General features: G+C 38.7%; 1 protein-coding gene across 6 annotated transcripts in view; it reads left to right on the plus strand.

Moving 5' to 3' along the window:
• Positions 1–13,268, plus strand: part of LOC132822920 (zinc finger FYVE domain-containing protein 16-like) — a 67,479-nt gene that overhangs the window by 17,150 nt on the left and 37,061 nt on the right. For 5 of the 6 annotated variants that reach the window (XM_060836338.1, XM_060836329.1, XM_060836365.1 and 2 more), the window contains exon 5: positions 5,501–5,683. The exons of the other annotated variant lie outside the window; for it this stretch is intronic. In XM_060836338.1, the coding sequence (XP_060692321.1) occupies positions 5,501–5,683 (183 nt within the window). The remainder of the gene's footprint in view (positions 1–5,500; positions 5,684–13,268) is intronic. 6 annotated transcript variants of the gene reach the window in all.

A 13,268-nucleotide genomic window follows, 5' to 3' on the forward strand; every position in this document is an offset into this window, starting at 1 on the left:
AAAATGAATAATCTCGCATTTATCCAAATTATACTGCATCTGCCATTGATTTGCCCCACCTCACCCAAACTATCCAGATCGTGCTTGTTGGAGATTGCCAACTTGTGTGGTGCAAATGTTATTTTTTTTTAATTCACTCATGGGTCATGGGTGTCTGTGCCTGGCCAGCATTTATTGCCCTTGAATTGAGTGGCTTGCTAAGCCAATTGAAGGAGTTGACAGTCAACTTCATTTAGGGGTCTGGAGTTATATATAGGCCAGAGCAGATGAGGATGGCCACTTTACTTCCGTGGATGACACTAGTGAGGCAGATGGGTTTTTCCTGACAATCGGCAAGTGTTTCACAGTAGATTCTTAATTCCAGATATTTTTATTGGATTCAAATTCCACCATCTGCTGTGGCAGGATTCATATTAAGATCCTGGAGTGCTAGTTGAGTTTCTGTATTAATAGCTTGCGATAGTACTACTTGGGCATCACCTCCTCAAACTTGGATGTTATCGAAGTGTGATTAAATAAATGTGCATTTTGACACGGACTGCTTCAGTATCTGAAGGGTCAGTTTGATATCGAGTATTGTGCAATCATTGGCTTGCTTCCCCATTTCTGGCCTTTGAGGTTGAGGGAAAGTCATTAATGAAGCAGCTGAAGGTGATTGAACTTGGGAAGATACCCTCAGGGCCTCTGTTTAGATGTCCCGAAGTTAAGTTGATGTCCAAAAACCACAACCATCTTCCTTTATGACTCTACTCAGTGGAAATTCCCCTGATGCCCATTGAATCTAGTTTTTCTTGGCACCTTGGTGCCATACTCGGTCAAATGCAGCCTTGATGTCAAAGACGGTTTCTCCTCCTGTCTGCGGTTCAGCTTCGTTATCATTTTACAAGGATGTAATGAGGTCAAAAGTTAAGCGGCCCCGGTGGAACCCAAACTGTACATAACATTGGCCAGGTAATTGCTAACCAAGTGCTGCTTGAAAGCACTGTTGATGACCCATTTCATCTGGCAAGAGAACGGGTTTGAAATGATCTCCAGCATCTGCAGCCCTCACTTTCTCCTAAATCTTGATGCTGGGAAATAAAAACTCTGCAAGGCTGACACTGAGCACAACTAGATTTGCATAGCAGAGCAAGTTGCAGATCAAAATTCTTTCAAAACTTCCCATGAATCTCAAGTGCAAATGTAATGCTTTCCATACCAACTATGCTGAGGCCAGAATTAATATCTGGGTATTAATGCTGGGGTTATTTTCTGTCTGGCTCAATTAGCCATGTTCAGACTATTTCCAAGTAAGGTCCTCAAGACAACAGGTCATAGCAGAGACCAATATTTCCTCTAAGTTGCGCAAGAGCAGAGCAGATTCTCATACAGGCAACACAGTGGCTTTTTAAATTATTGCAAATATGCATAGTCCAGGACAAATTAGAGAGTATTGGTACAAACTTTAATTTCACCACTTTGAAAATGATTTAACCTTAGATTGCAGAGGTGAAAGGTTAACGTGTAATCACTGCATCAGCCTGTTCTATAGGAATATATTTTGTAGTTATTACCAATAGTTTACGTAACTAATTTATCATCATTTTCTGTACTGAAACCCAAGGTATTTTTTCTTGGATACCATTTTCATGTTTTAGTTATTTAAAATTTTATTACAGAAGATTTGCATCAGCTAATGAAGGAAAATTAGACCAATTAATTTTGAAAAGAAAACCTAGAATCATGGAATCCCTACTCTGACAGCAGGCCATTTGGCCCATTGAACTCTCACCAACCTTCTGAAGAGCATCCCATCCAGACCACTTCCCCACCCTATTCTGGTAACCTTGCATTTCCAATGGCTAATCCACCTAGTCCGGACCTCCCTGGACCCTATGGGAAATGCAGCATATTGAGAGAATCACATTTTTAACTGAGGGAAATGGCGGTGAGGGAATAATCCAGATGCCAGATCAGTGTTCTGTGGCGATGTTTAAATTCCACTATGGCATTTGGTAGAACTTGAATGAATTTAATCAATCTGGGATCAGTAATAGTCTCAAGATCATCAATTGTTGTAAAAAAAAATTCCTTTGGCTTACTAATGCAGGGAAGGAAATATTGGTCTATGTAATCTAATCTAAATAAGTAATCTAAGTGGCTCCAGACCCATAGAAATGTACCTAATTCTTAACTACCCTCTGAAATGGTGCGGAAAGGCTATCAGTTAAGGATAGGCATTAAATGCTGGCCTTGCACGGATCCCATGGAAATAAGAGAGTTTTCTTTTAATTTTGAATTCACGTTATTAAAGCACTTGCCTTAAGAGTGTTTATGTGATTAAATAATGTTCAACTTAGAAATCTGGTACCAATCACAGGAACGTGGGAAATCAGTAAATGTTGAAACAAAAATATAAATCTTTGAAGACATGTCAGATTCAACATTGACTGTTTCTCTCTTCTCCAATGTTGCCAGACCTGTTTTTTTCCAGCATTTTTGGTGTTCATTTCGGACTTCTGGCACCTGCAGTATTTTGCTTTTATTCAATTTCTGTAGCCTTCTGCAAAAATGATTTTTTTCCCTAATCCATCCAAATTTGCAAGGAAGGAATACCAAAGGTGTTTTTCATTCCTGTACCCTCCATGACTAGAAATTGTACTTCATATTGTTTTTGTGCTTATGTATGAGAAAGTATGTTGGGGTTTTTAATTCTTTTTCAAAAACCTGGAAAAATAAGATTTTCCTTAAAATAAGCTCTTTCTACTGAAGATTCCGGGTGAATATATTGCCTGATGAGTATTTTGTTAAAACCAGGAATGTCCCAATTTCTACCTTAGATCTGTGCTGCTTGCTAATCTCACATAGGACAGAAATGATATTAGCACCAATTATGTTTTACCATGAAGCAGAGGAAATAATTATGCATGTATCTGTTATTGGCGCAATTGGTGCCTCCTGCAAAATCAATGATAACAGAAATGTCAAAATGCAATGGTCAACAGCATTTGTATAAGGAGGAGATGGAAAGGGTTACAGTTTTAAGGTCAGTAATCTCTTGCAGAGCCCAGCAATGTGGCTGCTGGATAGTGGCAGATAACTACTGCAATGCTTCCAAAGTTGAGTAGCCTGTCAAATTATCACTTCTTACACCTTGGAACTGAAGTGTCCTGAGGTCACACCTTCATGAGAAGAGAGAAAATTGAGGAAATGCAGAAAAGAAAATTCAACCATATATATTTCCTGAATTCTGGAAGGAAGTGGCTAGGGATAAAATTGGAGCTCATACTTATTCCCCCTTTTGGTACGTATATAGGTTTTGCTTTTCATTTTGTAATTATTGAGCTGAGAAAAAATATTCTGTTCTGCTGTTTATATCATTTGCAAGTTCATGTTTCGTTAGAACAATTAATACATTGCTAATAAGTCACAAAATTGTACGAGAAGTGTGTGCTGTTTGGCAAGTGGACTGTAATTGGAAGAGTCATTTTCATGGAGAATGCACCAATTAGATGATAGCAGCCAGGCAGATTGACTCAGAATTGAAGGTATTCCCCTATTGGGGAATGGCTTCCATCTATTTAAAGTTGGAACAGGCGCAACTTATTTACTTGTTCTTTATGCCTACAAAGAGCAGGGACCTGTATATCTTCCAATATAATCTTCTTGACACTGCAACCCTTACTGGCGATCCTAAATTGGTTTGACTCTCTAATTCCTTGCATGCTCAGGATTACTTAGCAAATGTTATCCAGTTGTTTATTAAATTGTGTTGAACACTTTTTCGCAAATAGCAGCTGCTTGGGTGCGATCAGCATCATGCCTGTTACAAACAGTCAAAGGGACAAACTGATATGATCTGTCTCCTTTTGGGACATAAGGCATACATACCTAACATCAATGCCCTTCTGAAATTCCATGTGCCACAGCATTCACTTATGTGATAGACTTTATGACTTGATAACAGCTAGTGAACATTGCTGTGTTGCTGCTGCATACTAGCAAATTGCTAGCTTCGACTGTTGTTCCAATGTTTGAATAGCTAATTCTTCCAGGGTATTCTGTAGCAGACTGTGCACTTTTCTGAGCGAGAGCTGATTATTGAGAACATAGTCATAGAGACATACAACATGGAAACAGACCCTTTGGTCCAACTAGCCCAACATGTTTACCAGACTAAACTAGTCCCACTTGCCTGCATTTGGCCATGTCCCTCAACCTTTTCTATTCATCTATCTATCGAAATGTCTTTCAAATTTGTAACTATACCTGCATTTACCATTTCATCTGGCAGTTCATTCCACATGCGAACCACCCTCTATTTGAAAAAGTTACCCCTCTGGTCCTTTTTAAATCTTTCCCCTCACCTTAAATAATGTCGCTAGTTTTGAATTCCTTCTCCTTAAGGAAAGGATCTATACCTCTCATGACAGTATAAACCTCTGTAACGTCACCCCTCAACCTCTTAGGCTCCAGTGCAAAAGTCCCAGCTTTTTACGCCTGCCCTCCAGCCCTGGCAACGTCCTGGTAAATCTTCTCTGACCCCCCCCCCCCCAAAGTTCATAATATCCTTCCTATTGTATGGTAATGACTGGACACAGTACTGTTTCAACCAAACAAAATAGACTTCAACCATCCTCTGGTTCGTTTTTAGTGCAATGCCGTGACCAATTAAGTCAATATTGTGTGTTTAAACTTAAACAAATCTTGACACTGTTAGCTGTCAGTCACCATAAAGTTGGTGCATTCTCCTTGATAATATCTCTACCATTAGAAAATACCTGCCAAACAATCAACTCTAATAGGAAAAGTTTCAATGCATATGGGCCAAGTATTGGCAAATGAGACTAGTTTAGTTTAGGAAGCATGATCATCATGGAAAAGTTGGGAAGAAGGATCTGATTCCATGTGCATGACTCTAAATACACTTTCCAGCCAGGACATTGTTCTCATAAACTATAAAATGGTGTTCATTTTACATTGCTATTCTTAATGTTCTGATGAGTGCAAAATAAAACGCCTTGACGAAGTATCTCCTTTCTGCAATACTCAAGTTCTGAACTATAAAAAAGGATTAAATTGTACAAAGTAAACTTTGAATAGTGTGACTACATTATAAGCTAAATATGATAGTTTGGTGTTAAAGTGCTGGATGAAAAATGCTAAAGCCAGTGAAAAGTGTTAAGTGAGCTTTTTCAACCAGCATTTTTTAAATCCTTTTTATCAGCTTATTTCTGTTTTGCTTGCTGTTTGTTTCCTTTTCTAAAAATCGAAGTTAGATTTTGGTGCCATACAAGTAAAACAAGGCAAATTACCATTGGAGCATAAATAATTTGTATGATTTTTTGGTTTTAAATATATTCTGAATTCAACATTAGTTGAGTTAATTAAACCTCAGCTAAGTTATTGATTTAATGTATTAGTATGAATGACTGCTGGATGATGTGGTGATTTTGGGAGCTGTTGGGTAGTTTCAGGTCAACTGTTCATAAACCAGCACATTTTATTTGGTCTTTTGCAGCTCGAGCTTTTAAGACTATGATGAGTCCAACTGGTCCAAGCCCTAACCCTAATATCCCATCAGAATATTGTTCCACAGTTCCTCCTCTGCAGCAAGCTCAGGCATCTGGCACCCTCAACTCCCCTCCCCCCACTGTCATGGTACCAGTCTCAGTACTAAAACACCCAAGAAACACAAGCACAGGTATTTGTTGATTTGTTTTAGTTTTTATTAGATTTCACTTCTGTCTGGTAGAAACAGATATTGTGAAAAATTTATGTTTGGTTTTCATTTCACTTGGCTATTGAAAGTACTTTATATTCATTGCAAAAGCGTTATTTTTATTTGGGAGTTAAACTAGTCTATTACTGCTTAAAAATGAAACACATTTTCTCTTCTAGTTTGCATTACTCTGTCAACTTGAAGTACTCCAGATCAGACCAAGTACAGAGTAAGCAATTCACAGGTCTTCCAACATTAGTTTAGTCCCGACCTCAAAAGAATTTCTGGACTACTGGTATGAATTCATACATATTCTCCCCGTGTCTGCGTGGGTTTCCTCCCACCACCCAAAAATGTGCAGGTTAGGTGAATTGGCCATAAATTGCCCGTAGTGTTAGGTGAAGGGGTAAATGTAGGGGAATGGGTCTGGGTGGGTTGCGCTTCGGCGGGTCGGTGTGGACTTGTTGAGCCGAAGGGCCTGTTTCCACACTGTAAGTAATCTAATCTAATTGAGACTAAGTAATGTAATCTAATCTAATATCATACACCAGCCATTCCCTATTTGACAACTTATGGTGGCCTTTGTGTTCATGATCATAAGGTTTTGAGTTGAGACAGTTCAGTTTATGACCAGTCAGAAATTGTTGCAATCAGCAAAAAGAGGGGAACCTTCATCTAAATGCAGTCAGAGTCATAGAGATGTACAACACGGAAACAGACCCTGCGGTCCAACTCGTTTATGCTGACCAGATATCCCAACCTAATCATGTCCTGTTTGCCAGCACATGGCCCATATCCCTCAAACCCTTCCTATTCATATACCCATCCAGATACCTTTTCAAAGTTGCAATCATGGTTTTCTATTGGAGCTCCTTGTTTTAAAGCCCCTTGCTACAATTAGGGTTTGTACCAATATATGAGACTGAATAGGTTGACAATAACCTGAATGGCAATTCTTCAGTGGGCAATGGAGAACATTTTACAATGTCCAACCCAGGTCACCATTTATCTAGATGACGTGCTATAACGGAAGACCTATAAGGAGTACTTAGAGAACTTGCACGTAGTCCTTAGACTTTTCTCCCAGGCAGGCATACACATTATAAGGGAAAAATGTGTTCTAGGCACCCCAAGTGACTCACTTGGGCTGCAGTGCCAACAAGGTTGGGTATACCTATTGAAAGATAAAGTGAGGGTAATCAAAGGTGCCCCAGCTCCTCATGTGAAAAGTTCATACATAACCTGGCCTTCATCCTGCCACCTTGGAAATGGTCACATAATCAAGCCATTGCTTTCAGGGAAGTGAAGAAACAGCTATCCTCCTCTAAGGTGTTGGCACACTGTGATCCCGAGTGAGATCTGGTATTGACATGTGATGCCTCCTTTATGGCATTGGGGTACTATTAGCTCATAGATGGCCCAATGGAAAGGAATGCACATTAGCATCCAGGACTTTGAGCATACTTATGCTCTGCGTTAGCCAGATAGAGAAGGAACGTTTTGTGGTCATATTTGGGTTGCTTCTCGTAAGAGACCAGAACTAAAGTTCCCCCAATGCCTACTCTTAGGTCTACTTAGAGTACAAGGCAGTGCAGCCCATAGCTTCAGGCCAAATTTAGTCATGGACTCTAATACTAAGTGCATATAAGTATAAGTTAAAACACTGACCGGGAGGCCAAATAGTCAAGATAGTGGAGCTATTTCAGGCATTATACTGAGTTGTCTTAATTCTAACCATCTTACACACAAGGAGGAACTAAATACATGGTTCACAAAGTACTGTTCACAAAAACCTAAGCCAATTTTAATCCACTTTCAAGCTGCCTACCTTGACATGGTGTTGTTTATGTATTTTGTAAATTTTTGACTATCAATAAAGTGAGGGATGCTGATCAATAAAACCTTTGCTTTCATTATTATCTGATCAAGGAGCATTGTCAGTTTCATAGTAATGCTTCTTCTGAAATATCTCACAAATGCCTCTTAAACCAGTGTTTACTTTTTACTTAAAACAAAAAAAACAAAGAATTGTAGATGTTGGAAATTGGAAACAAAAACAGAAATTCTTTAATAAGACTTAGCAGGTCCATCTGTATCTGGAGAGAGAAAGCAGTCAATGTTTTTGGTCCAGTAACCCTTCTCCAGATGGTAGATAGGCAAAGGTTGATATTTACGCAGACTATTGGAAGAGGAGATAGAGCTTAAAAAGAGAGAAAAACAGTTGGACAGAAAAAGGAGCGGTGAAAGGTCAGTTTAGGAGAATGAATAGCTGCTGATGGGACTGTTAGCAGCTGGCAATGGATTGTGAGGGATAGCAGCCCATGTGATGAACAGGCTTGGTGTGTGAGGGTTTGGGTAAGGACATGGGAGAAGATACCTCAAGTCCTAAAACAATTGAACTCAATATTAAGTACAGAAGGCTGCAGAATTTCTGAGTGGGAACTGAGGTGCTGTCCTTCCAACTTGCGCTGAGCTTTGCTGGAGCACTGCAGCAAGCCTGAGGCAGATGTTGGCCAGTGATCATGGTGGTGTGTTAAAGTGCTAGGCAATTGGAAGCTCAGGGTCTTTTTTGCAGACAGAACATAGATATTCTGCAAAGCAGTAGCCTGGTCTGCACTTTGTTTCCCCAGTGTTGAGGAAGCCGTATTGTGAGCAGCAAATACAATAGACTAAACTGAGTGAAGTGCAGATAAAGTGCTGCTTCACCTGTACGGTATGTTTGGGGCCTTGGATAATGTGGAAAAAGGAAGTAAACAGCCTGTAATACCAGGTGAAACAAGAAAAACAAGAACAAATTCATGTAGCACTTTAATATGGCAAAATGTCATAAAGTGCATTACAGGTCTATTATCAAGTACAATTTACAATTGAGCTCAATTGAGTTTTGAGACTGAACTCTCCAAACTTATTTTAAAAAGGTAGGGTTTAAAGGACAGCGTTGAAGGAGAAAAGAGCAATCTGAAGAGCATTTGAGTGCAGGACAGATTGTTTGATAAAAGTTTAAAACAGTAGGTCTGTGTGTCTATGGTTTCAAGTGTCTGAATTGACTTGAGAGGATTATTCTATCTCTTAGTAGAAATGTACAGCAGCTTTTTGAATTTGTTTCTGCTGATAAAGCAGATGCATTGTACTTCATTTGCTACTAATTGCAAGCAGTGTGTACACATTGCTTGTTCACAAGAACCGCATACAAAGTGACGCACATTAGGGGATGTAGTACCATTTATTTCAGTTGATCGTGCTGCATGATTATATTTCTGCTGTAAATCACCAAATCACAATAAAACTGGTGCATAAGGTTCTGTACCAGAATAATGGGTCTGTTAGGGAGTGATTAGAAGTGTGTTGAACCGCAACGGAATACCATATTGTTGTTGTTTAATGAAAACATAAATGAAGTTTTCAAATCTAACAGAGTACTATAAAATATTCCCCCTCGCTGTGATTCCAGTAAATGCAAGGTAAAATTGAGCAGAGGATTGATCCTTCTTTAATTAAGTTTTAAGATCCTTTGTTTGAATTTTTTGAATTCTCTGTGAGCATCATCAGCAAATGTCCAATTTATTGAATAACTCTTATTTTTTTCATTTGTTCAAGGGAATGTCAGCATCCTGGCTATGCTAGCATTGATTGCCTCATTATGCTGCTTCATTACTCTGAATAAGGTGCCTCTTTGAACCTGGGGTGTAGAAACACCTGTTGGGCTATGAGAGGAAATTTTGGGACTTTTGACCCAGTAACATTAAAGGAATGGCAGTGTATTTCCAACTCTGGATAATGTGTGACTTGGAGGGGATCTTGCAGGTGGTGGTGTTCTCATGTGTCTGCTGTCCTCGTCCTTCTAGGTGGTCGAGGTTGTGGGTATGAGAAGTGCTATAAAAGCAGCTTTGGTGAATTGCTGCAGTGCATCTTGTAGATGATACACACTTTTGTCACTCAGTCATGGAAGGAATACATCTTCAAGGTGGTGGTATGGTGCCAGTCATGCTGTCTGCTTTGACCTGTATGATGTCAGCTTCTTGACTGTTGTTGGAGCTGCATCATCCAGGCAAGTATGGAATATTTCACCATGCTGTTGTGTGGCTAGTGGATGCTGGATTGATGACAAGTATATTGGTTGAGTTACTGCATTATTCTTGGTCTCTGAATCACTACTCTAGTCACAGGATGTGTGTGGCTGTCCAGTCCAGTTTCTGGACAACTAGAAATCCTGAGAGAGTAATGGAGAGCCCTTTGTCTAGTGTGCCCTGGAGTCAGGTACAGATCACGTTGTATATGAGTGCTAGGTTTTGATCACTGAAGGACATCAATTAATCCATTGGAAGATTGTAAATTATTATTTTTGTTAAATTGAATTTCTGTCATACCATATCTTCTTCCCCTTTTTTTATAACTTGTGTGCCTGCTGAAAAACTGAAGTTGAAATGTGAAAACCAGACAGAATTTGCTGATTAGTAAATGTGGTAGTTTTTAAAAATATACCTGTTTAGAATATCCAGGCTTAAGCTGAGAAGTAACAAATAACATTTGCATCACAAAAATGCCAGGCAATGACCAATTCCAATAAAAGAGAATCCCATCATCACCCAAGACATTCAATTGCATTACAATCATTGACTCTTCCACTATCAACATTCTAGTGGTTATCATTGACCAAACGCTGAATTGGACTGGTAATACAGCTATGGTGGCCAGAAAAATCGGCTGCACGTAGAAATACTATAAAGAGTAATTCACCTCCAGAATACCCAAACACTGTCCATCATCTACAAGGCTCAAGTCAAGAGTGTGATACAATACTTGCCTGGATGAATATGGATCCAATAACATTCAAGAATTCTGACACCATTCAAGACAATGCAATCCACTTGATTGACACCATATCCACAAATATCCATTCCCTCCACCACCAATGCTCAGAGGCAGAGAAAAACTGTAAAACTTTTATATGTAACCATTTTTGAGGTGTTACCTTTCTCATCTACAAGCTGCAACATAGTTGAAAATTTTACATTGATATGCTAGGTCAGATGAATGCATGTGCTGCTGCCCTTAATAACCTGCAGGACAATATCAATAGAGTCCACAGAAGTTGTTTCACAGGCATGAAAGTGTTTTCGAAGTCACATGTAGGATTTTAAACAAAATTATCCTTTGTTGCATAAGTTGGACTAAGAAATCAGATGCTAATGATTCTAATACTGCGTTTGAAAAATTAAGGTGCAAAACATTGTCATACAAGTGTTAATATAAAACCTTTGGATCACACAAGAACAATCAAATTCAAATAAGTCTCTGTTCTCACAGTTGCAAGACTATAAATTTACAATATCTTCTCCAAGTATTTAGTAGCTTATGAATGAGTTTGTTTAACCTTGTGACTTAATTTCTTGCAAATAAAAATGCCTGGTTCACTCAGTAACATATTGTGAAAATTAGAACATAGGTTATCAAATTTTTTTTGAAAGTACACTCAACTACTTTCAGAAAACTACATCCCCTCCATTGGGCTTCAGATACTGATCAGCATTAGAATTTAAATTTAGTCTAAAATAGTAGCCTCTAATTTTTAAAATTCTCTCTTCATCTTTGTCTTGAGTGCTGTTTTGGAACACTCTAATGTTGAGCATGGAGTGTTTTTTGAAAACTAATTAATGAGATATAAATATTACTGGCTGAACAAGTGTTTATTTCTCATCTAGCTGCCCTTGAGAAGGTGCTGGTGTTAAGTACTTTCCTGTGAATAAAATGATTGATAGCTTTGGCAGAGTCTAATCAACGTTATGAATTTGATCAGTCTATGATTTTTCTTAACCTGTCTTTCCAGAGTTGTGTTCAAGTATTTTTGATTTTGTCAATTGGCATTGTATCTCCTTCCAAAGCAGGTATTATTTGGTTGTATTGAAATACTTGTCAGTGACAAATGAGGCCAGAGTTCAAGTAAACTTGAGTGGATGATCTAAATTGACAATGAATTGTTGAGGAACTATTGCATTGTCAGGTGTGGTCATCTAGATGAAACATTAAACCAATGACTATTGAATGAATTGCCATTTGAAGTGAACATTCAAAATCCTGGCGCCCTGTTTGTTCTAGTGGAGGTAGATTGTCTGATATCGTAACCAGTGTTCTTTCCTCCATCACCAAAAAAATCATTTAATTGTGGAATCTTGTGAGTAAATTGGCTACTGCACTTGTGTACATGAGCATTATTAATTTGTACTGCATAGATAATGCATTGTATTTAAAGTCTCCATGACTTCAGGACCTCCCAAAGCACTTGAAAGTTGAGTGTTTTAACCCTGGAAATGCAGCTAATTTGTGCGCAGTCGTACAACAATGTGATTATGATAAATATGACTCTGTTTTGTAATATTGATTGAAGGAGAAAAATTGGCCACAACACGAAAAGGTAACTTCCCTTGCTCTCCTTGGAAGGATTGTTATGTCATCTTTAATGGCTATGTAATAGGGCACATAGAACCTTAGTTCATGTAAATGTCCACACTTCAAACAGTGCAGTTGTTCCTCGGTGAACTGCACTGAACTAAGAGTTAACTTTTCTGCTTGTAAGCAATCACTATGTTTAAAAGTAATCGTGTGAAGTATCGAGATAAGGTTTTTTGTTTTAAAAAATGGACAACTTTTTATCAGTTTCTGAATTTTGCCAAATTTTGCTGCAACTTAATTGAAAAAATATTTTCTGCTTCTTCCTACGTATGTGATAGACCGCCTCCTGCAAGTGTTCAGGTAACTGTCCCACGCCCTAATGCCCCAAAATATCGACAGCTGAGATTCCAGCTCAACAACACTAGCAGATATGACATAAGTTGTAGAAAATTATTGCATTTATAGCTTCCAGGATCATACTCTCCACCAAGCTCCCACCTGCCAATGTCAATTTAACCTTATTTATCTGATTAGTTCATTAGTTTTCAATTGCACTGATTTATTTTAACCATATTTAGATGATATATTTTAAGCTAAATTAAATGAAAACACAGTATCTCCCCTATCAATTTTATTATTTGATGACTACACCAGCACAAACTTGCATTTTTAAATCATCCTGTTCAGACATGTTTTGATGCACCTCTGGAGTAGGTGGGATTTGAACTTGGTATTCTGGTCCAGTGGTAGAGACAGAACCATTGCCCATAGGAGCTCCTTCCCATGGCTTTTCATTTGATACAAATACGGATAATTTTTATACTACTGTCCTTAAATTTAGCTCTTTTGACCATAGTTTAATTCTGGCCAGTCTCTTCCTAGGTCATTGTGCCTGTTCTCAGTTTGAGCGCATAACTGAATGTAAAATTGAAGCATCACTTCCACACTTTATTACAACACCCACAGTGTTGCCTGTGACGCAGGCAAATGATGGATATCATAGTTGAGTCATCTTTTGTTGTCTTTGAGTCATTTGAGTTTGCACTGTCTCCCAGTATCTGCATGGGTTTCCTCTGGGTGCTCCTGTTCCCTCCCACAGTCCAAAGATGTGCAGGTTAGGTGGATTGGCCACGCTAAATTGCCCCGTAGTATCTGTGAATGTGTAGGTCAGGTGGAT

The sequence above is a fragment of the Hemiscyllium ocellatum genome, chromosome 2, assembly GCF_020745735.1.
Source record: "Hemiscyllium ocellatum isolate sHemOce1 chromosome 2, sHemOce1.pat.X.cur, whole genome shotgun sequence".
NCBI lineage: Eukaryota > Metazoa > Chordata > Chondrichthyes > Orectolobiformes > Hemiscylliidae > Hemiscyllium > Hemiscyllium ocellatum.